Genomic DNA, 23,059 nt, shown 5'->3' with positions numbered 1-23,059 from the left:
CTGGGATTTTGTCGACAGGCAGCAGCTTAGGGATCGGAGTTTGAACAGGCAAAGACAACAGCGGCTCGTTTGCCCGCCTTGCAGTTGGCTTGACTCTTCAAGCTACTAACAGAAGACCCGCCCCTGAACCTGAATACTTCCTACACCCAACCTATCGGAGGCGCTGCCCCCCCCGTGCGGTCAGAGCTGATCAATCGGACACCGCCGCACCAGGTAGACATGGCTGACCATTAAAGGATCACTCAAACGATTAATTACTGCACCTTCATAAAAGTGGAACCTGAGAGCAGAACAGATATCATGATATCACTGCTCGTTGTGAGCCCCCAACCTCTAAGCTTTTCATATCCCACAATCCAACTTGTCAGTGTAGCTTCTGATACTCGTTTCCTACCTACCTAGTTAATGCTCATTCATGTTAAAAGTAGTCTCTTGGCATGGTGGGAAGAATATATTTTCTCGAATTTAATCAATCGAAAAGTAGAAATCTTGACACCACCACACTGTGGTTTACAAAGAGGCAGCGTGACAGACTATTTCCTGGATTTCTGGCGTCAGTGTTTGGTTGCCTGGCAACAGGCAGAGACCGCATTAGATAAGTATTTGCCCAAGATGTCCAGAGCAGAGGTTTCGATCTTTTTTACATCTTTTTTTTTTACGGAATAAACGTTATAAAAGTTATATTACATGAATTTGTAATCTTGAAGGTGCTGGTATGTTTTTTTTTCTTGTTTTTTTTTTTTTTGTTTGTTTGTTTTTTTAATCTTTGGGCTTGTTTCCAAGCCCCAAGTCTTTATGGTGCTTATATGTATATACATATATATATGTATATACATATATATACACACACACACACACATATATATATATATATATATATATATATACATATATTTAGCATTCCTGAAAAACGAGACTTGATTACTTAGAGACCGGAGGACAACTGCAGACTCAGAATGGCTCCTAATACCAAACAATATTATGTAAATCCACTATTAGCTGATTTAGCTGTTGATCAAATGTGAATTAGACTGGGATTTTGCAATGTCTGTGCTACAAATTTTGATGAAGATCTATTTATTTCTATGTTGACCCTGCGATGGACTGGTGACCTATCCAGCCTCTCGTTTGTTACTTTCTGAGATAGTCCAATGAGGGTCGCAGGTAAGCTGGAGCCTAAGCGGTACAGGAAATGAATGAATGAATCTATTTATTTTATTTTCCTACCTATTTATCTAATCTGATTGTACCCTGTGGAACCTCCAGAACCCCAAGTTATGCATTTATTTTTATGCTAATTTTTGTGTAATTTTAACAGATAATTTTATTTAATTTTATTGTTTTACTAACAAGCATAAATGTTTAGTTCTTTTTTTAATCTAATAATTCAACAAGTTCACAACCTTTTTTCAACCTCTAATGTTTCCTCACATGAATTAGATTTTTTTAATGAGTATCATTTAGAATATAATTTTAAGTGTATTAGAGCTGGGGTGGTATATATTGTTTTTAAGCTTGTTTTTTGTTGGCTTATTTACATTTGCAATTTATAAAGCATTCTGTGCTATATTCAGCTTGTTTAAGAAGGCCTGTACATATAAGTCTGATAGCTTGTTAGCTAAAGTAGTTTGTCTGTTAATAGTTAATTATGTGCTAATGTATGTCAGTGGGCACAGTCAAAATGTAGTTTTAAGAGTTATCACCAGTGCCTTCTCAAATTATCACAAACACGAAGCAAATATAAATCAAGTAAATGATCAAATGTTGGCCTGACTTAATCAGCATTTTAGCAACTTTACTGATTATGATCAGTAGGATCAGAGAGAGGACAACTGCTGTCTCAAGAATCCTTATAACAGGTTGTTAAACAGTGTTTGACAATAACCCTTCCCAGCAGAACCAAGTACTACTACAAGTTCGAGACAAGATTCATTGAAAAATCTATTCATACATGACAAAAGATAGTAAGGACTCACCTTCAGGCCTGTACTGAGCAATAATGGTGACAGTCTGTCCAGCTCTCTTCAGTGCTGCAGCCGCCTGCTCATGTGTGGCGTTCCTAAGATTCACTCCATTCACCTGTAAAAAGAAAGAGAATTTTACTAGATCAGATTCCAAAGATGAGATGTTTGTTAAGTTTTTTTTAGATCTTTACAAAAAACAAGTTCAGCTGAATGGCAAAGTCTTCAAGATTCAAGCTAAATAGTTTCATTTAAACTTACTAATATAAGATCTGCCATCACCATGAGAACCTCGAACATACAGTATGTCAACATAACAAGTCAGTTCTTTTTTCTGGTAGGCTTAACCTAAGTATTGTTAACTATTTAAAAATGTGCTAATATCTTGTAAGAATTTAAGCTGTACTGAAATTAAAACAGATATATTTGAAGCAGCACTGGACTTTAGGCAGGGCATAGCCTAGTTCCCCCAGAGCTATTGAGGATTTAATGTTTTGCTCAAGGACATAACATCGTGGGCAGGTGTTTGCTGGCTTTCTAAACACTTGGCCACCTTTAATTTTACCATGATTATTCTGACAGAGGGGGCTGGCTAAAAATCTCACTGCCTCAGTGTTGTTACAGTTGTGGATGTGGGCAAAAAGGAAGCTTGAAGTCCAGATACTGACTGAGAGAATCCGGTCTCCCCTCCTCAGCTCGCCACTTAGGTCAGCTGGTCCTCCAGCCAAGATGAAGGAGACGAAAATCCCCTCTCCATCCTCCCCGCCAACGATGTTGAAGCCCAGACCTGTGGAGCCCTTGTGCAACACCACCTTCCTCGGCTCCCTGCCAAACAAGAGTGACAGTGTAAGGGTGAAGGGCAAAGCACAGCGTATACAGGAGAACCACGGGGGCGAGATGTGACCAGAGCTGCAATAGAAATAGCATATGCAGGTGAGGGTACACAGGCATTTTCGGACAAAAACCATCATCTTTGTTGCCCCGTGTATGATACCAAAATGTCAAGTGCTCCCAATTTAGGTAGCTACAAGCAGGGGGCCTGCAGATCTTTTATTGTGGGTTTGTTGTGAAAGTGAGCACTTGAAATAGAACAGTCATATGATTTAGGTGAGGACATTACACTTTAGCAGAGAACAATGAATAACCATGAAATGCTATGCAGTAGTCATAATGCTGATACAGTGAATATCCAATGAAAAAGTTTGGGTGCTCTATTCCAAATGTTTGTCACTGAGAATAGTAGATACATTTTAAGCAAACATAGTGCATAATCTTTTATTTGTACAAATCTAGAGTGGGAAAATAAAGAAGTATGAATAAGCTAACATAACATCAACAAAGATTTCAAAACTTGGTTATCTTTTTAGGGCTTATTTATAGTAAAAAAAAAAAAAAAAAGGCTGAGTGATACATATTTCAGGACTTTCAAAATTCTCTTCAATAATTTTTCCTAAAAAATGAACAGGCATGGGCTCTTTTACGTAGCTATCTGGCACTCTGAAAATTAATATCTGATGTTCACAATACAGAAAAAGGTAGTAAGAGATATCAAAGCATCTTCAGGAAACCGTTTCCTCACTCTGTGATGTAGCTTAGGAACAACAATTAAGAGCAACTGTAATCGAGATGAGCAAAGAAAACAAATAGCACTGGAAAAAAGCATACCCCAAACCACAGTTTGACAGCAAAATATCTTCAGACAGATTAAGAGATTGTGTAGTGGTGGTGCACAGTTACACTGCAGCAAATGTTACCACAAAATTAAGCAACGAATGCTTGGAAATAAACAACTTAAGAAACCTGACACACTTGGGAAATACATTTCTGACTAGGCTTACTAAGTTAAAATGCAAGTTTTTGGCAGCAAAGATAAAAATTTATTTGAAGAAAAGAATTTAAAAATGGAGTAGAATTTAATAAAAAGACACCTTCCCAACAGATCATGTTTGTGCCATTGTAGGGAACATGTCAACAATAACGGGGATAATCAGTTCAAATATAATACCTGAGTATACTGGAAACAAACATTACATCATCTAAAAAAAATTAAAAAGAGGGTGGTCTCTACAACAGAATAATGGTGTTAAACACACCTCAGAATTGACAACAGACTATCTTAAATGGTGCAAGCTGAAGGCTTTTTCACCACCGCAGTTCCCGTCGTTGACTTTCTGTAAATAAACATTAAAAGCAAAATGGGCCCAAGAATCTCAGAGATAGAAGTAAAACTGAAGAACTCTGGCAACAAATGCATTTAAAAGCTTGACAACTGCTAAAGAAGGTGTTACTAAATAGACCATGTAGGGTGTGCAAGGTTTTGCTTAAAAAACTAAACTAAAAAAAGTTAATTAGCTTTAATATTAACCCTCTAAGTGCCAAAGCTGCAAAATTGTGCCAAGCATCAGGCCATGTCTTCAGAAAAAGAGCTTAAACCTGTTACTGCTTTCCACTGCTAGAGGGCAGACATGTGAATCAGCTGTCAGCGATTATGAAATATGAAACTGATGAGTAATTTTACTGCATCATTAAGTCTGCTTCATAATAAACATTTTTCTCATTCACTGAACGCCTTAAAAACTTTAAAAACTCCAGCGCCTGAAGGGTTAACTGTTTCAATCTTTAACTTAGTTTATTATGGAGATCACGCAGTTAACTCAGTCTCACCATCAGTAGCATCACAAGGTCCAAATACCTCCAGTGTTAGCAATAGCACATTCTGTTTATGTATAAATATACACTTGTACACACATGAATATCCACTCCTATGAATACACAACAATAGGCCACCTACTAAAGCTTGCTGTAGCTTTAGTTGCTATGACTCATCCTCCAACAGACTGTTCAGATCGCTGCAGCTTTAAGATGCTACAGAGGCCAAACCACTGCTACGGTCCAGCAGAAGTACTCTGTGAATACATTTTATACACACACACACACACACACACACACACACACACACACACACACACACACACACACACACACACACACACACACACCCACCCAGCCACCCACCCACACACACACACACTCTCGGAAGCTGTTTCAACAGTTCACATACACATATTTCCTGCAGACATTACACACAAACCATACACTCATTTGGACAAAAACACACACAATTTCCTCTAACAGAAAACGCTGCATGGCTCTTATTAGTGGTCTTCTATTGCAGTACTCAGCCGGCGGTCTACAGGAAGAATTCCTGCTCATTCCCTAATGGCTGCACTCCAACTTCCCGTTAAGTTTTCCCAACGACAGTGGCTACGGAAAAATTCCAGACTTTCAGAATCACCATATTCCTATGACTGCTAAAGACTCCACAAGAGGAAATGAGGAATATGGAACCAATAAAAACAGTACCTATCTATTAACCCCATAATTCCATATATATCATATTTCAAACATACAGTTTCTGAGACCTTTTACATAATTTTTTGCTAAAAACTTGGCTCAAAACATTGTTGTACACAATACAACACTTGTCTTCTGCCACCTGGTGGATACAATAATAACACAATCATGCACTACAATCACAAATGGTAAATATACAAAAATGATTTTTGCTAATTATTTTATTTTACATTTTGTTAAACAGAAAAATTATGACTTGAGATTAAAAATATTAGACTTTTCTTCCCATTTTTTCTTTGGTTGGGCTTTAAAGGGTTAAAGATGAAATAGTGACTGACTTTACCAGAAGAACAGAGTTTTGTAAAACTCTAAATAAAACAACCAAACAGAAATCTTTTAATCTTTCTCTGCACAGCTCCCTACGAGAGAGATTTAGGGAAAATACACATACAACTGTATTAACAATATTAAGCTCAGCCGTGTTCTTAATTTTCTTTCCACAAGCCTTTTATGATTCTTTAGTACAATATAATAAAAAATGGCCAAGTAGTAGAAATGGCAAAAAGTATGCTAAAGCAACTGACATCAAGTTGGAAATAGCCTCACTTTCCATCTTAGGTTTTTCTTCTCCATTTGACAAGGCATGCATAGATCTCCATGGTTACCTCAGGATCCAGATCCTGTGCTTGCTTCTGAAAGAGCATGTCCTTACAGTGTGCTCAGGAAGGCTCCTCACCATCGACATAGAAGATGATATGTTGACTGTGAACATGTTGGGTAATGCACATCGCTCAGCTCAACCCCTCTTTCTGTCTGGCCCTCCACTGAGAGGTGGGATACGATTTTAGAAGCTCCTGTGTTCAGAGCCCCATGCTCCCTATCTCATCCCTGTGTGCTGTGATGGAAAACAGCTCCTCTTCAGGCTGTGACAATCGCTCTTGTCATATCACCAGTAAGTCAACATTTAACCCTAACGCACCCAGGGGAATAATCGTCCCTCTGTCTTACAGGAAGAAGCAACAATCACCCCTAAGTCACATCTGGAGTTATCATGGCTCGGACTTGTTGGGCTGGAGGTTATCCAGATTTGATCTCCTTTCAAACCGAGCTGTACCCTTGTCTCTGCTGACGGGATCAGCCGTTTCCAATACAGAACACCAGCATTCTTGTTTGTCATCCTGGCCCTCTGGAGACTAGGCAGAGTCCCAGAAGCTCCTTGATAATGTGCAGAAACATAAACAGACAGAGGAACTCGTGGACTACCTTTCATAACTTCGAGGGTTTTGATTTGTCGACCTTATAATCAATGACCAGGCTGAACTCTGGATAGCAAGCTAATTTTCCAAAGAGAGAGATAATATACAGACTACTGAGGAATATTTGAAGAGATAAGGCTCATTTTATCTTACAGCCAGGACTCTGAAGGAGCAGTATTTCTGTATGTTACATTTGAGCTCAAGATGTGAATTGGCTGGTAATTTTCATGGAAAATAGCAGCAAATTCCTGCAGTTTTAAATGCAGGGATCAAGTCTCTGCTTTACATAGCAAGACCTGCTTTCCCTCCCTTTCCTTTTTGTCTTTTCATCTATGCCAGGAATGTAAACAGTTAAGAGTGCTAAAAACCCTTTAGCACTGCTCAGCCGTCTCTATAATTCAGAACCCACTTCCCCTCCTTTCTCTGCATTTTCCCTCTGTGCTTCAGTGTGTTGGTTGAGGCCATCACAGCTCAATCTTAAAGCTGTGAATGGATATCTGGGCTGCGGGGTTCAGCAGATCACGCTGCTCTGGACTCAGCACAATAATTGGCTCTGCTTGGCTGATTAATGGTGGACTCTGCAGATGGACGCCATTTTACACAGACAGACATTACCTCTTGCAGCACTTTATCTTTTCCCCGTCTCCAAACAGATTACATCGGCTTATATATGGAGACGTATATACTCCATTCTGTCTTCCTTTTCATTGACTTAATTTCACCAATAGATTTTCTGCGGCTGCTCTTTTCTTCTAATTTGACAGGACAAATTTATTCACTGCTAAAGGGATAGTTTAAACTTCATGCCTTCCTCCGTGACTCTGAATAAAATCAGAATGAAGAATGATTAACACCTATCATGTGTGCTCAGCTGAATCTTCTGCAGTTAGTTTTACTTTAAACTCCCCTTTGAGCATTTGCAGCCTTTAAAGTGCCACCCAAAGGTCAACGCGTCACTGATGACTAAACCATGCACTGACCAGTCAAAGGTTTTGTATTTCTTTGTGTGAGAAAGAGAAAGAATAGTTACTGATTAGCTCACTTACTGCTTCAGTACCCAGACTTCTGGATTCACACAAGATGAGACTAAACAAGGCAGCTAAACTAGCAGCACTGTTCTACAGTACTGTGCAAGTTTTAGGCACTAAAAATAAAGTGAGGATGTTTTAAAAAAAATAAATGTACAGTTGTGTGAAAAAGAAAGTACTTTTTGTTAAATTCTAAGGAGTTTACATATCAGGGCAAAGGAAATAAGATCATTCAGTCCTTATCAGGTTTAAATAAAAGATAAATACAACCATAGATCACATTTTTACTTTGGTCTCATATGGCAAAGAAACAATAGTCCAGAAGGCTAAGCTGTACTCCCATGTTGTTTGTAGAGAGAAGAGACTTTCTCCGAGCATATACTCCAAACAAACCTTGCTTGTTCACTATTGCTTGAAAGTGTTCAGAGATGTAGCTCCTGGGCTTTGCAGTTTCTCTGAAGCACTGCAGGGTCTGACCTTGGAGTAAACTTTATGGGACGTCCACATCTTCCACCATGAATATTTTTCTCTTGTGAATAATCTTTCTCACTGAGAATGGTGGACTTAAAATGATTCGGAAATGGCTTTATAGCCAGAATAACTGCTTCTCTAAGATCATTATTGATATCTTCTCTTCATAGTGTTGCCTTCACACACCTTCTGACCACTTTGACCAGCTGGAGCAGCTGTCACACTTGCCAATGTTTGGTTAATCACCTGCATTGGATTAACAGCACCTGGCTGTTTTTAAATTAATACATGTTTGGTTAGACTGACAGGGCTTACTCTTCTTTTAACAGGACTATAAATAACCAATAGGCAAATTTTCTTCTTTCATATTTAACAGGAACAGTCATTCCTCTCATCATTCTATACTGATTCTGGCTGTTTCTTTCTGGGTCACTGTCCTGACTCAGTGATTTGAGCACAGAACAGAAGCATTTCCTTGATGGTGCTGCATTATAGATAAGAATCTAAGCATCTAAAGTTTGCAAAACATTTGCCCAGAATTGTACACAGAATCTACAGCAGGGCCCGATAGTCCTCTCAAACTGCGACTGCTCATTTACTGATTGTGCACACTGTCACCTCTGCACACAGATGTGTGTTTACAGCAAACAGACACAGTAAACACAGGTTTGATCTCTTATCAAGTCCAATGTGGACAGAAACTAGAAAAGGGGTAATATCAAATGGAGAGAGAGAGGAGGGGTGCTGTCAGGGGATGTGTCTCTGATGACACTACTGAGGGGGATGTGCAGATGGGCAGAAGGCTGATACAAGCACTGACTCATTCCTCACAACCAGCATGATCGACTTCTATGGAAGCCTGCGCTTACTATAGCATCTATCTAAAATAACCTTCCTACTTGGAGCCAGTGGGGAAGCTGATGGGGCTGCAATCTGCCTGTTAGTCTGACGGAGCTGAATGCTCATCTGCTGTGACTGGGATCAAGTTGGTTATCAGCCATGACGTCCTCTGTGACAATTTTGCTCTTTTCTGATCGCACCAGGGACCTGGCACACAACTCCACTGGGTACAAACAGGTGCATGCATGGTCACAATATTTAGGCCGATCTCATTTACGCAGCTGATGTATGAGTGTATGGGGTGTGCACAACCCAGGTATGTCTCAGTGTCACAACTGTCCACTGGATCCGAGGCGTGCATCTATGTGTGTTCATGTGTCACCACACTGTGAGTAAATGTCTCTGTGAACAGTTCACATGTGTGGCTGGTGGTGGCAGCATGGGTGCTGAGAGGGGTAAGACTTGAGTGTGTAGCCTGATTCTCCTAATGTGCAGATGAACAGCTGCCGGATTGTCTGCTGGTCTGTATTGGATCAGGCTCTTACTCCCAGTTGCATTTATGGTAACAGCGAAACTCTGTGTTTATATTTATATAGATCAGCAGGCAAAACATTCCAACACTGCAAAGCAAAGTTTTTGTGTAGGGCGGCTCTTGCCAGTCACGTTATCCACCTTTTCATTCATTCCTTTTAAATAACACAATCTACCTCAAGACCAGGGTCTATGAATCTCACACACAATAAAACACAAATTGGAATTAGTAAATGGCTTACATGTAACACAATATAAGCCACCATTAACAGAAGCAGTCGCTCACACACCAAAACATTAAAACATTCATCCATGCGGCGACATACAATGAGCAAAATTGTCGAAATGAAAAAAAAAAACAAAAAAACAAAAACAGGGAACGTTTTGCACATTTTAAAAAATGAAACAGAAATAAATAAACAAACAATGCAGAACACACACACTGCCCTAAACATAATGCTATTTTCTTCTGTATTAACCAGTAGTGAAAGCCGCTTGGCCTGAGATGTAGGCTTGGTTTTATCAATGCCACCTGACAGATGGAAACGAGCAGCTTGTGAAAGCATGAAGCCCTTTCAGCTGCACTCCTGTGGTGATGTTTGTGAAGAGCAGGTAGGGCTCCATTTTAAACTGCAGTGAACAGGCAGCTACTGCTTGAAATTCAAGAACGTGAGCAGATTAGTAGAAAACTGATGGACAAATAGTAATAACAAGGAACAGATCATATTATTATCATAATTTGTTTTACATCATAAAGAAGTAGCTGCATTACCACCTTTTTTTCTTTGCATTTTACATAAATTCATTACCCACATAGATGTTGTGACAAAAATAGACTTTTAATGATTTCTTTAAACTGACCCTTTTTCAGAGGCAGGGTGATTATTTAACATATTCTAAAGAGAGAGAGAGACAAAAAAATCATTTGTTATTGCAGATTTCATGAAATCAGCTGAGCGTGAGTTAAAAAGACTTCACTTTACTTTCCTAAGGCCTCTTAACTTCCTGTCTGATCGTGATTGATTGCAGCTGGTAACTTCTTTTTGGCAAAATGTTGAATCTTTTTTGACAGCCATTCACTTAGTCAAAACACAATGTAGCAAGAAAGTCCAGTGAGTTCAGTTAAGATTGGTGGCGGAGAACTGTAAATTCACATGAGTCAGGAATGTCTCTTGGAGTGATTTTAAAACAACTACAGATTATGAGCTCTAATAACTTTCTGAAAGTATTGGTTACTGAAAGACATGACCGGTTTGCTAAGGTCTGGAAGAAGACCCAAACTGTAACCCTCAACAGAGGAAATTAATTCTGCTGATCAAGAGCAACCCAGGATGCACTACAGTACAGATCTGGCATAAATTTGAAATAGATGGAACTGCCAGCTGTCAAGGAGGTTTTATATTACAAAAGACTACTTCCTTAAGCCTGCCACCTTCACACTCAACTACAGCTTGCTGCAAGGAAAAAAAAGAAGCCCTCTGCAATAATGTTTTATGGGCAAGCACAGCAATAACAGCACATGCACAGGTAGTGGCTGCTAGCCTCTTTGCTTTTTAATATGTTATTTTAGGGGGTTTTAGGCCATTTGTTTTACAATATATATATATATAATATATTGCATCTAGTAGACAGTTAAGAATTGTAACAAGCAGATTTCACCTCAGGACTAAGACCCCAATCACACATTAAATACCTGCTAAATGGATAAAGCTGACAAAAGTTAACCTGCTGGAATGGCCTTCCCAAAGTTTTGACCACAGCGCTGTTGACAATGTGTGCACCAAGATGAAAAGTATAATCTATGCCATGACAGGAAACCAAAAATTCAACAAAATTTGACCAATTCTACCCCCCAAAAAGTGGGAAAATATCCTACCAAAATTCTACCAGAAGTTTGTTGAAGGCTACTAAAGCTTCTGGTCAGGTGCAACTTTGTGTTGCATCCAACCACATATTTGTTGCAAGTCTCTTACAACTAATCCTCCACACTATCCTGCTCTAAAGAACAGCTCAAGTAAATCCCAGATAGCTGAATCTTGCCATAAAAGTTAAATAATAGGTATGTAGGGGTTCAAGTAAGTAACACTGACACACAAGCAACAGTATAAAGCAGTAAAGCACACATGAAGCGATGACACATTTACATGCAAACACAAACATAGAAAACGGAAAGAGAAAATGACAAATATCACCCTGCGACCCCTTCCAACCCTCCCCTCTCCTTCACTTCTCTCTGTTGCTCTTTAACCTCTCAATCCATCTTCACTGCTTTTGGTACAGTATGTGCACACATGTAACACATTATACTACAGATAAGGTAGGTATCCTCTGTGCTTTAGCCCTACTTCTCATTGAGGCCAGATCCAGATGCTGAGCTATAGAGAGGAGGGTTAGCTAAGCAAGGCGTGATAGACTATGTTAGTACCTGCCAGAGAAGGGGAGTGGACCTTGGCACAAGGGAGCAGGGGAAGGATAGAAGCCTCTGTAGAGGGCCTGGGGCACCTTGCTATCCCCAGGTTTGTGGATGACACTGTAAATAGGCTCAGCCCTGCTGTGGGGTACAGGAATCACAGTGAACGGGACAAGTGTAAGACACAAAGAAAGCACACATACCAACAAAGATGCGACAAATGCACAAACAAGTCATGTAGACAGCTTATACAGGGACTTCACAGGACACATATAGGCCTAAACACACACACACACGCACACGCACACACACACATATATATGTTAACACACTCCCAGCACAGGATACAGCCTTCTCTCCCCAGTGCTGTGGGTTAAGCTGACCCAAAACCTCATGGGACAGCCTAACCAAGACCACATGAATGTTACTTCTGATCCTCTACTTGGATATGAGTTCAAGAGTTAACAAAGTCATAGCAAGTACAAGAAGTGACAAGGGGCCTTTCTCCGCTCATGGGCACCACACACTATCCAGCTACGATGTAGTATGCATCACCAGGGTCTCAATGAACTGACATCCATAAACTAAAAATCAATTTTTCCTTTGTCAAACACTTCATATGGGCACTTAAACTACAGTACAGGCATGTATCATCAGAAGAACCATGGTGATACATGTAAAGCAGAAACAAAATTAAGGACACTGGAAAGTGAATGAAATCCAGGCAAAATTATAATAGTATTTGAAAATGTAATTTAGTCTCAATCAAGTTTGATCCACAGCCATGTTTCTTTAACTATGACCACACCACCTGAAAGTGCACAGAGAGCATCGAGAATGTGGCAGTATTATAAAGGAATGGGTCATGGAAGGACAGCCTTGCAACCTACCTTGTGAAATCTTCCTCCCCAAGCATGTGGCGGGGAACAGGCGAATACCTGGATGGGGTGACCTGGGGTGGAGGGTAAACTGGCTTGGGCTCCATTGCCCCCATATAGTTGTGGCTGACGTGGTTGTCCACCATGGTGGGAAAGGCTGGAGGGAGGGCCAGACCAGTAGGGGGAAAGAAAGAATGATTACAACACAGGCACAACAGCACAGTAGTTTTACCCAGCACAATAAAAATCACATCCGTTGCTTCTGTATTATCAAGATTAATGAACATTTAGATATATTATATTATATTATATTATACTTAGAATATTTAGATTTCTTACCACATATCTTTTTTAGCAACAGAGTAATGGCTAAAACCACAAATATCTCATTTGAGTCTCTCTTCATTTTTCTTCATTCTGATTATTAAACAATAGTAAACTACTACTTAATAATTTATAATTCTAATAATAAAATCCAACCTCCTGCTGAATGATCATCATAAAAAAAGTGTTTCAAATCTAGATAACCTGTTCCACTAACGCTGATGGTGATAATGATGTGAAAGCAGGGTTAAGTTTGCATGAAGAGCCCACTTAAACATAAACAACTGCAAGCATTTAACATATATGAAAAAGCCCACAATGGCCCCTTATAATATTAAATCACTGTTCTGTGGAAATCTGAGAAACTGCAGCTCTGGATCGTGGGCTCTCATGAGCAGGTGGGATGTGAGAAACCATCCACAGTCAGTGGGAGGCAGAGAACTGCGCTTGTCGTTGCTGTGGGAAGGTTTGTGTGTTTGTGTGTGTACAAGCATTTACTACATGCACTATGTGGGTGTCCTGGCATTGAAGTTTGGGGGAGAGAACAGTGATCCAACACAGAAATTCTGACAACATCTCTGATAAAGATGAAGAGATGGTTCCCAGTGCAAGACAAACATGGACCTGTCTTTCAAATAGTCTTTTTTACATGACATCAAATGTTTTACATCAATAAACATTCTCTCCCTTTGTGGAGTAGTGAATATAAAATGCTGTCCCTGTCTTGGACAGTGTGGGAACAGGATCGGTATGATTAGGATGACAAGACGAGGTAGATACGTACTGCTGGAGTAGTCTGGCGGGGCATACATGTCGTTCAGATGCACAGGTCCTGGCTTGGCCACCTTGAGGTAAACCATATCAGAGGTGTTCTTTAGCGCAGCTACCGCCTCCTCATGACGTACGTCCTGCAGCACAATGTTGTTCACCTGAATGTGCCGATTGTCAAAAAAGGACAGGAGGAAAAAAAAAACCTTGTATCAACACCTGAAAGCTTTGTGTCTTAGTTGCACTGTGACAACATCCTGCAGTCATCCACCAGCCAACACAATAATGAATCATAGCTTGAATGTTTTATGAGGTTACAGCACATTTCAACAGCAGAGAAAATGTTGGCACACTGTGTGGCATTAACAGAGATCAAAAGCAGTATGTGGAAGTTCGTAAGATGCTATGAGTTTCCACAATTAACCTTTAGGTAAAATATAATTGCAAAGCTATATTTTGATGGACTGGATAGCATATTTGGATAATTTTGGTTCCACTTACTGGAGTTAAAGTGAATGAATGAGGAAAACAAAAACATAAAGAAAAAATCCTGCCAATTTTATGTCTAATATCTGCTACATGAACATCTATTGTTTTTTAACAGCAGAAATGTGGGTGAGTCAGAATGAGTTGCAGGCTCATACAGCTAGCAGGCGGTCTCCAGTCTGCAGTCGTCCATCTTTCTGAGCAGCTCCGCCTTCTATGATCTTGGTTATATAGATGCTGTTGTCTCCTGGAATATGTTGGTTGCCGATACCTCCAGCAATGCTAAATCCCAGACCTGTTTGAGTAACACACAGATGTCATTTCATGTACAAAGAATTAACCCTGACACACTAACTTTTTTTTTGTCTCTATTCAGTATTAATAAATGCATGTTAAATGGATTTGAAAACTATTGATGACTAATTATTGCAATGCTGTACAAGAAGGGATGTGGAGAATGGATATGTATCTCTATGTGCCTCTCACCTTTGGGCCCTTTTAGCAGGTTAACCTCCAGAATTGTCTCAGGTGGGGCCTGTCTCCGTCGGACCAGCAGCCGCACCACAGGCCCCGCCTCCTTCAGGGCTTCCACTGCCCGGCTGTGAACCACCTCAGAGACGTCAACATCATTCACACGAAGCACGCAGTCGTTAACTCTGTCAAAGGAAAAGTTTGTATATACATCACATACATCTCTGTGCTTAGTATACAAAGGCAGGGAGACCCAAGCAGGGCTAATATAATAAGAAACCTCCAAAGCACTCCATATTATGATTTTTGCATGTTTCAGCCTTTGGTTTTGCCATGAATCATTACTTTGAGGAAGCACATGGAGCCTGGAGGCAGAGGGCAGAAGAAACTCTGCCTCCCACACAGCACTGCCTGGCGGGACACAGTGTTTGTGAGCGCTTTGCATTAGAATAGAGAGTTTAAAGTAGACAGAGAATGGAAGTTTGCAGAAGAGCCAGGAAAGAGTAGAAGGAATGAACGAGGCGAGGAGGAGGGGAACGTGTTAAAGGGGGTGAACATACCCCAGTCGTCCATCCATAGCAGCTGCTCCTCCAGGGATTATCTTGGTGATGAAAATCCCTGGATCATCGGGAATGTGGGGATTGTCTATCCCTCCGGCAATGCTAAAGCCCAGACCAGAGTTCCCCTGAAAACAGGTTGTGATTGGCATTTTCAGCAGGTGACAATAAACAGCACATACTTGTATATGAATGCAATGAGATATGGGTGACAAAACAAATATGGCCTTAAGCTGTACTGGCCACAAGGGTTTCTCAAGCTATTTCTAAATTCTGAATTTGTGGATATAGATGCATTTATCTTTCCATGTGACAAATAGGAATGTCATGGATTAGATTAGACATCACTTTGTTAAATATGTCCCACATGTTCTATTAACCCACATAGATGTAATAGTGTTAGCAATTCCCTACCTACCTACCTACATAAATAAGAAAATAAATTTTGAAGTTCAGAAAGACCATTTCTGTTGCATGATATAACGACTCAGTAGGAGATAGACACTGCCACCTCCTGCCCTTCCCATCCCTGAGATTACACAGGCCCCATTTGGATCCAGTGGGTCCAGGCACACTGCTGCAACTGACAGCCGTGGCCGCAGAGACAGGCAGCAAACAAGACAGCTGAGAAAAGACTTCACTTTATTATTTTCTATAATTAATGAGCGACAGTCACAACAAATTAGAACAGAGGAAGGCTGAGGCCTCCCAGTGCGCTGCTCCGGAGCCGAGAGGAGTAGTCTACACTGGGCCTCACCACCAATGTTACACACCCACAGACCTTTTAAAGTGTGCCTTCGCATAGTTTATTTAAGCTTTCTGCAAGCAGAAATGCCACTTAGAGTGAAAGGGGCAGAGAGACACTGTGCATCCATCGAGGGTTCGGAGGTGCATCTATACGTGGGTGGAATAATGAGAGCAGAAACATATAGCTCGATCCCCCACTAGAGGCTGAACCACCACTGCCAAGTGCAGTGGTGCCTGCTGAACAATTGAACAGGAGAGCACTTTACATTTCTGGCGTCTGCTGATGACATGTGCCTCAGGATTATGTAAAAAGCCATGCATCACTGCTGTTATTCTGCACCGTTACTCACATGAGCCATCACATCTAAGACTCTCTTAATGCAATGATGTTACAGCTACAGCTTAACATATACTTTAACATACGATTCTCCTTCATTTACAGAGAGAAAGATTTGTCAGAGGTATTCAGGTTTGTTAAGCTCAGTGAGTAATGAATGAGCTGCTTGCTACCACCTAGTGGGAAAAAATTCTTCCTTCATGCAGAAAATCCATTAAAGATGACAAAATGCAAAATTTGAAAATAAATAAATAATACAAAAAGACACAAGAGGAAAAGCTTACCCTCTCTAAGATGATCTCTTCATATTTATACATCCCATCACTGCCATTTACCTGTCAAAATAAAAACATAATGGTTAGTTACATCACTGAGCACAAATGATGCCATTTCCTAAAAATACTGCAGGGAAAAAGAAGGGGAAGCATTTAAATGTTACAGCGAAATCCTTTACTATACAATCAGACCTGTTTGCAGACATAGCCGTGAAAAATAGGATTATTGTCAAAATATGGAGAATATAAATTCACCATATTATTTTACAAACTAAAAAAAATCTACCACAAATTTCTAATTTGTTAAAAATGAAAGGTGCATATACACTGACACAGCAAAATGCACATTCTCTACAACAGGTTCAATATTAATGGATGTTGATCCACATGGTGAACAGCAAGTTGCTACTAAGAGGAGGCCTTCTCATCCACCTATCCACACACACAAACCGACAAACAAGTTCGTGCACTAGAGGAAGTGGAAACGAGAGGCATATATACTGTACAGACAGTGGGAGCAGATACTTACATAAGGGCCTGCATCTAGTGAGTCTGCGTTGACAATGATGGGGGGAGGGTTGGCCTGTGAATATGAAGAGATACACATTAGCTCAGTGTGTGAGGCTGGCGGTGCACAGACGTGATGAAGTACACACACAATTGCTCAGGAGCAGTGGATGTCATAGGAACAGTCAGCAAGTCTCCTTGGGACTGAGAATGTGGGAAGGGACGAGTTGAAGGGGGGGTGTTAAAAGGTGTGAGGACTGAGAATGAGGACTGGGGCAGAGAGACCACTGCTTATTAACCGCCACAGCCAGACATCCTGCGGTCACCTCATAAAACAAAACAGCTTGTGTTTCAGCTGTTGGGATAATACGTTTATCCCACATCTACTTTCACTTTACACCCTTGAGAAATAACACCATGTAGTATCACATAGAAAGTGCTTGTTTTTATGGTTTAGTGAACACTTACAGAAGTTTATATAGCAGGATTTACAGAATCACACAGCTTCTTAATAGAAGAATAAATCATAACATGTATATTTCATCTACAATTTTCAACTTAGCACGTAGAATGAGCTAATGTTAACCTATAAAAGTACATGCTGGTATAAGGATACACCACTTTATCTAGCAGTTTATGCTAATTACCAATTATTCAATGGAATGAATTCAGTTATGTTAAAAATCTAACACCTTTGATAGTCAGCTTTTGTCTGTTAATATAAACTAAAGAAAATAAAAAGGACATGTGTTTATTAACAGTGACAAAGTAGACAAGCAGTTTATTTACTGATGTTACTGTCAAATGTCAGAAAATCATTTTATTGTTTGATTTGTTAAAAACAAAAACAACACATCTGATGTATCACTGTTACACTGAAATGAGCTTTATTCATGCTTTTAATTGTTCAACAACAACAACAATAATAATAATAATAATAAGATTAGATTTATATAGCACTTTTCAAGGCACCCAAAGCGCGATCCAATGTTTGCATTATTCATTCACTCCTCAACCATACTTGGTGATGGTAAGCTACATGTGTAGCCACAGTCTACCCCACGGTGAGTCTACCCCACACCCTGGGGTAGACTCACAGAAAGGTGGCAGCCATTCCGCACCAACCACCTCTAGTTACTTCCATTTCAAGTTACCTGTGGATGTCTGAGGCTAGAAAATTGTACTCATTTAAAAAAATCTCAAGTACAAATGCTCTTGTTCTATTGGCAGTGAATTTTCTGTATTTTTACTAACCCATATCCCTTTTTATTGCCTTTTGTTTAGTTTTGAAAAAAGACTTTTTTGTAGTTTATATTTCATTTTACTCCTCCTTTAGTCATAAAAATTATTTGGGCACACATTGAAAACTCCCCATGTTACTTCTTTTTTCTTTAAAGACTTGATAAAGAACAAATGTATTAACTGTAAGGATCAAGCAGCATGCAAAAACCAACTCAATCCTAAATTAAATGCTACATATGAGGTTTCACAGTGCAATTAACCTCCCAGCTTGGCTCTATTGTGCCACCTGGTGTTTCTGTCCACACTTCAGCCTTGCAGACTGACCAAAGACAGAAAGCAGCCAGGGTAAAAGCAAAGGTGCGGGCATGCTGGTTGGTTTAGGAGCAGTTTGATGGTCATCCTTTCGTTCAGCCCGTTGACTGGTCTAGTTTTTATTGATTTGATTGAGTTGTGTTAGTGAGACGACTCTGACAGCTCAACTTGGGGATCTCGCTAATTTGAATCTGCCTCCTCCTCCTGACAATTTAACTACTTCCTGTTGTTGAAATTCTAAATACAATTATGCCAGTTTTGTAATATGCTATTTTCCCTTTTTATATAACCATAATTCAGAAAATAAGAAAAAAAAACAGCTGCTCTCTTTACTGTTAAATTAAACTACTTGAGATGAACTGAAAGTCTGTGTAGGTTTTCAAACAAGCTACATGTATCTCTGACAACCTTTCCTGTGCAACAGCAACTTGAAACACATTTTTAAAGATTTGACCCTCAGATCAGCTCATCACAAGATGTCCATCATTTCTCCAACCCTCTATACTTCTGGGTGTTGAGTTTTCTGATAGTGAAAGCTGCTCTCCAGACGAATAGGAGTTGTAGATTTGACCTGCTTCACTCAGCAGTGATTTGAAATGACTCTGCAGCTCTTCCCCAAGTCAGCACAATCAGGCCTTTGCTGTAATCTACATATGGACTAACAGATGCTCACGTCTGTGCTTCTGTTTGCATATTTGTGATGAAAGCTTCATCTTAGACCCTATCTCACTCCCAAAAATCCCACAAGTGACTAACTGTGTCATTATCAGTAAAGTGGGAGTGTAGCCGGTGACAGTTATGATAGTGGTAGGCTGTTGTGAAAGAGAACCATGAAACCAGGTTGATACAACAAGAAGTGATGAAACACTGCCTCAGGGCAACACAGGGGAATATACAGGCCACTGTTGTCCCTGGATGACTGACAGACTAAGCTATTGAATCCACTACTGAGGCTACATGTGACAAAACACACCTGTTGCAGTATGATGCCTGCAGTGCTTATTGTAACAATCATAATGGACAAGTGCAGCCTGGTGGGATCACTGAATCTAGATACAGCAACATCATCCTGACCTCGGTTCCCTGCTTAATCCCTCTATCTAAATCTAACATAACATGCAAACAAAAAGGAAAATGCAAGATAATCTCAATATGACTCATTTCCACAGGAGTTTGTTGAAATTTTTGGCAACAAATTCAGGCAACTTGGATTAGATTGGATTACTCCTCCCGCCTATGCCTCACCTCTGTCATATTCAGCTAAAAGAAAGTAGATTAAAGACCATGAGATTTGACCACCACTGAGGCTTATAACATACACTGGAGGCTGTACTAAAATGGTCTCTTAGAGAAGGACCAACAAAAGACATCACTATAAGAAGTGTGTGCATTCAGTACCAGTCAAAAGTTTGGAGGGAAGTGTGTCCAAATCTTTGGTTGGTACTGTATATTAATCAGAGGAGCCATATGAGTATGAATAATGGACACCTTGTAAAGCATTTTGTAAGACAAGGTTAGAAAGACACTTCATAATTGTGGACCATTTACTATTTACCAGACTGATGTCAACCCACGAGGGAATGAGAATGCCTGGCGGTGTGTTTCAGGTGAATGTGGGTCAGGCAGCATCGAGAGTAGGGCTGTGAAAGATTACAGGCGAGCTACAGTGCCAAAACTGCTGGACTTCACATATGACTGAGACTGTAGTCTATGTTAAGTAAAAAAATATATATATCACCTCTTAAACTCCCCTGCAGAGATTTTATAAACACAGAAGTAAAGGATTTGTAAAGTCCTCATTTAATATCTGATAGTGAATGTGCATATTATCCACTCCTCTATGCCCACCTCTGCCACAGCTGCTGCTGCTCATAGCTGACTCTGCTGAAGTAAAATACTCTCAACTACAAACAGATTAATATTACACTCATTAGATAAACCTTGCCCTTGCCAGGAATCATCCTGGATAAAGACACTGTGACTCCCGTTTTGAAGCCTTGAGTTCATCATTTTGTCCGTCACAATCTTGCTCCTTTGAAATTGGACAGAAACATTCTCAAACTGGACTTTAGAAATCCAGTGTCAAAGGACTTGTAAAGTTCCTATTTCCCTTAAAATGCACTTGGAAATAGCAACTTTGAGCTGTTCTAAAAGTCTTTACTTAAGAAGCAGATCAAAGGACAAGTATGGTAATTTCCCCATAGACTTTTAAACAATAGGTCTTGTTTAAAGCACTTTTGCACTGGCTTCATATTTCAGTCTAGGAAGTTGCATCCATCCTTGTTCATATAAGTAGTTTAAGGTTGTTAAGAACTGAAAAGTTAACTCCTACCTGCATGCTGACAAAACTAGTTCCTGCAGTTCGATTTATAAAGTCTGATGCCTGTTTTTCAACATGTTGATACACTGCAGATCCTAGGCTGACACAAATTTAAGTTCATGCAGGTAGGGTAAACTGTTACATAAAGTCTGAATCTCTGTTTTTGAGCATGTTGTTGGTATGCACCAGTTCCATGATCAAAAATCTCAAAAATAATTTCTAACATGGTATATCTACTAGATTTAATGGAAATACCTTCCATAAATCTTAAGACTACAAATTCCTTTCATATTGCAGGGAGCCTTTGCCTTTGCAGACAATCAGACAAATGACTAAAATGATCCCTCAAAGAAAATAAAAAAAAAATTACTTCACATATTGTTTAAGCTGATGTTGCAGACTTCTACAAACACAGCATTTACTGGATAAAAAAAAATGCTATAGATGGGAGTTACGTATTTTCATCTAAAGCAAGAAGAAAGTCTTGATAGTTATCAGGACAAGGTGGATTAAGGCAACCTTTTAATTTCCAAGGCAGATGTTGGTCTTAATAATGCAGTCATAGCAGATGGCAGCTGGATGAGTTCCAATCAAAATGAAGGCCAGTTGATCCGATCACAATGCATCCTGCAAGCATTTCCAGCTTCTTTTAACAAGTATTTTTCCCCACCAAATAACAATCATGTGCCAACTGAGTTACCCCAAAAGAGAAACTAACAGATATGCCAGTTATTTCCTTTTAGTTTTTCTTTCATTGCAGTATTACAGAAGCTTTGGCACAACACTATATGACGACCCAAGGCTAAAAAGCAAATGGAAGCACGAGAGCACACCAGACATGTTGATACACCATGTACAGACAATGACAGTAAGTCCAGACTGCCTCCTCAGCATGAGATCATTACAAGTCCCCACTGACTACCAGGAGTGATGAAAACGCACATGCTACTGTGCTTTCTTTCTCCCAAGGATCATTCACCCATCTGTCCATAATAGTTCCTTATTCATCAATCTATCATCTTGCTCTTCTCTCAGTTAAGACTGTGTGCATGTCTCTTGTCTCTCAGCATCACCATGCATGTACTGTATATCATGTCCTGGTGGCATTGCATCACATAACACTCACTTGGCTGCAGACCCTCAGGACAGTAAAGCTACAAAGACTCCCAGTGAACCTTGGCAAGTGCAGGGCAGAGGCTTCATCCAAATTGTTAAATAATCAATGTGTTCCCATGGCAACCAGTGCTTGCACAGTATTGGCCAGAAAGCCTGCTTGGCTGCCTCCCTTCGCATCACTTCTCAGGCTTCTCACTGCTGCTTCACTGCAGTTAATGCGGCTCTGTGCTCACACACTCCTGGCCACAGAGTGGATGTGCCTCACTGCCTTCAGATGCACACAAGCTAACAACGTTGCTCTCAAATCATTAGAAGTAATGAATGTGTGTGTTGTGATCTTATGACATGCATTTAAGAGAATGGAAGCAGAAGATGATTAAAAATGACATCTTTTTTGACATAGTTAGGAAGCCTGGTTTAAATGAATATTCAGGATCTCTTATGTGTTTCAAGACGTAAATGTTGATCATGTGACACATGCATCAGTTGACAAGTCTCTTTGATTTGACCATGGTGCATCTGTTTGCAAGGCAGACAAACTGCATATTATAAAGATTAAAGGGAAAAGAATGAAAACAAATGTGCTGAACAGCAGGTGTACAGCTGATTTACACTGCAGGTATGTTTGTTTGATATTACAAACCCAGCAAGTAAAAATAACAACATACTTTTTTTATTATGGGAGAATTTTGTTTTATTTGGAGATAGTGAGATTAGCCATTTTCTGATTATGTGATAGTCTGCTACTGTACGTTCTGCCCAAAGGAGGGTAGCGATTTCCCAGTGGTTCAGCTAATTTTTACCCTGGCTGCCTGTCCGTCGCAGGACTGACTTTAAATTTCTGTTGCTGGGCTATAAAGCTCTGAAT

At 39.9% G+C, this 23,059-nt stretch overlaps 1 protein-coding gene across 11 annotated transcripts in view; it reads right to left on the bottom strand.

Moving 5' to 3' along the window:
• dlg3 (discs, large homolog 3 (Drosophila)) overlaps positions 1 to 23,059 on the bottom strand; it is a 102,031-nt gene that overhangs the window by 19,759 nt on the left and 59,213 nt on the right. For 6 of the 11 annotated variants that reach the window (XM_041990579.1, XM_041990582.1, XM_041990577.1 and 3 more), the window contains 9 exons: positions 17,224 to 17,277; positions 16,704 to 16,754; positions 15,339 to 15,463; positions 14,794 to 14,963; positions 14,466 to 14,602; positions 13,838 to 13,982; positions 12,742 to 12,904; positions 2,630 to 2,786; positions 1,977 to 2,079 (listed from right to left, as the gene is read on the bottom strand). In XM_041990579.1, coding sequence (XP_041846513.1) covers positions 1,977 to 2,079; positions 2,630 to 2,786; positions 12,742 to 12,904; positions 13,838 to 13,982; positions 14,466 to 14,602; positions 14,794 to 14,963; positions 15,339 to 15,463; positions 16,704 to 16,754; positions 17,224 to 17,277 — 1,105 coding nt within the window. Of the gene's footprint in view, positions 1 to 1,976; positions 2,080 to 2,629; positions 2,787 to 11,866; positions 11,993 to 12,741; positions 12,905 to 13,837; positions 13,983 to 14,465; positions 14,603 to 14,793; positions 14,964 to 15,338; positions 15,464 to 16,703; positions 16,755 to 17,223; positions 17,278 to 23,059 lie in introns of all 11 variants that reach the window. The other 5 variants (XM_041990581.1, XM_041990588.1, XM_041990583.1 and 2 more) reach the window with 2 other exon arrangements.

The sequence above is a fragment of the Melanotaenia boesemani genome, chromosome 7, assembly GCF_017639745.1.
Source record: "Melanotaenia boesemani isolate fMelBoe1 chromosome 7, fMelBoe1.pri, whole genome shotgun sequence".
Taxonomy (NCBI): Eukaryota; Metazoa; Chordata; class Actinopteri; order Atheriniformes; family Melanotaeniidae; genus Melanotaenia; species Melanotaenia boesemani.
Note: the sequence above shows the minus strand (reverse complement) of the source record. Positions and strands in the feature narration are given on the sequence as shown.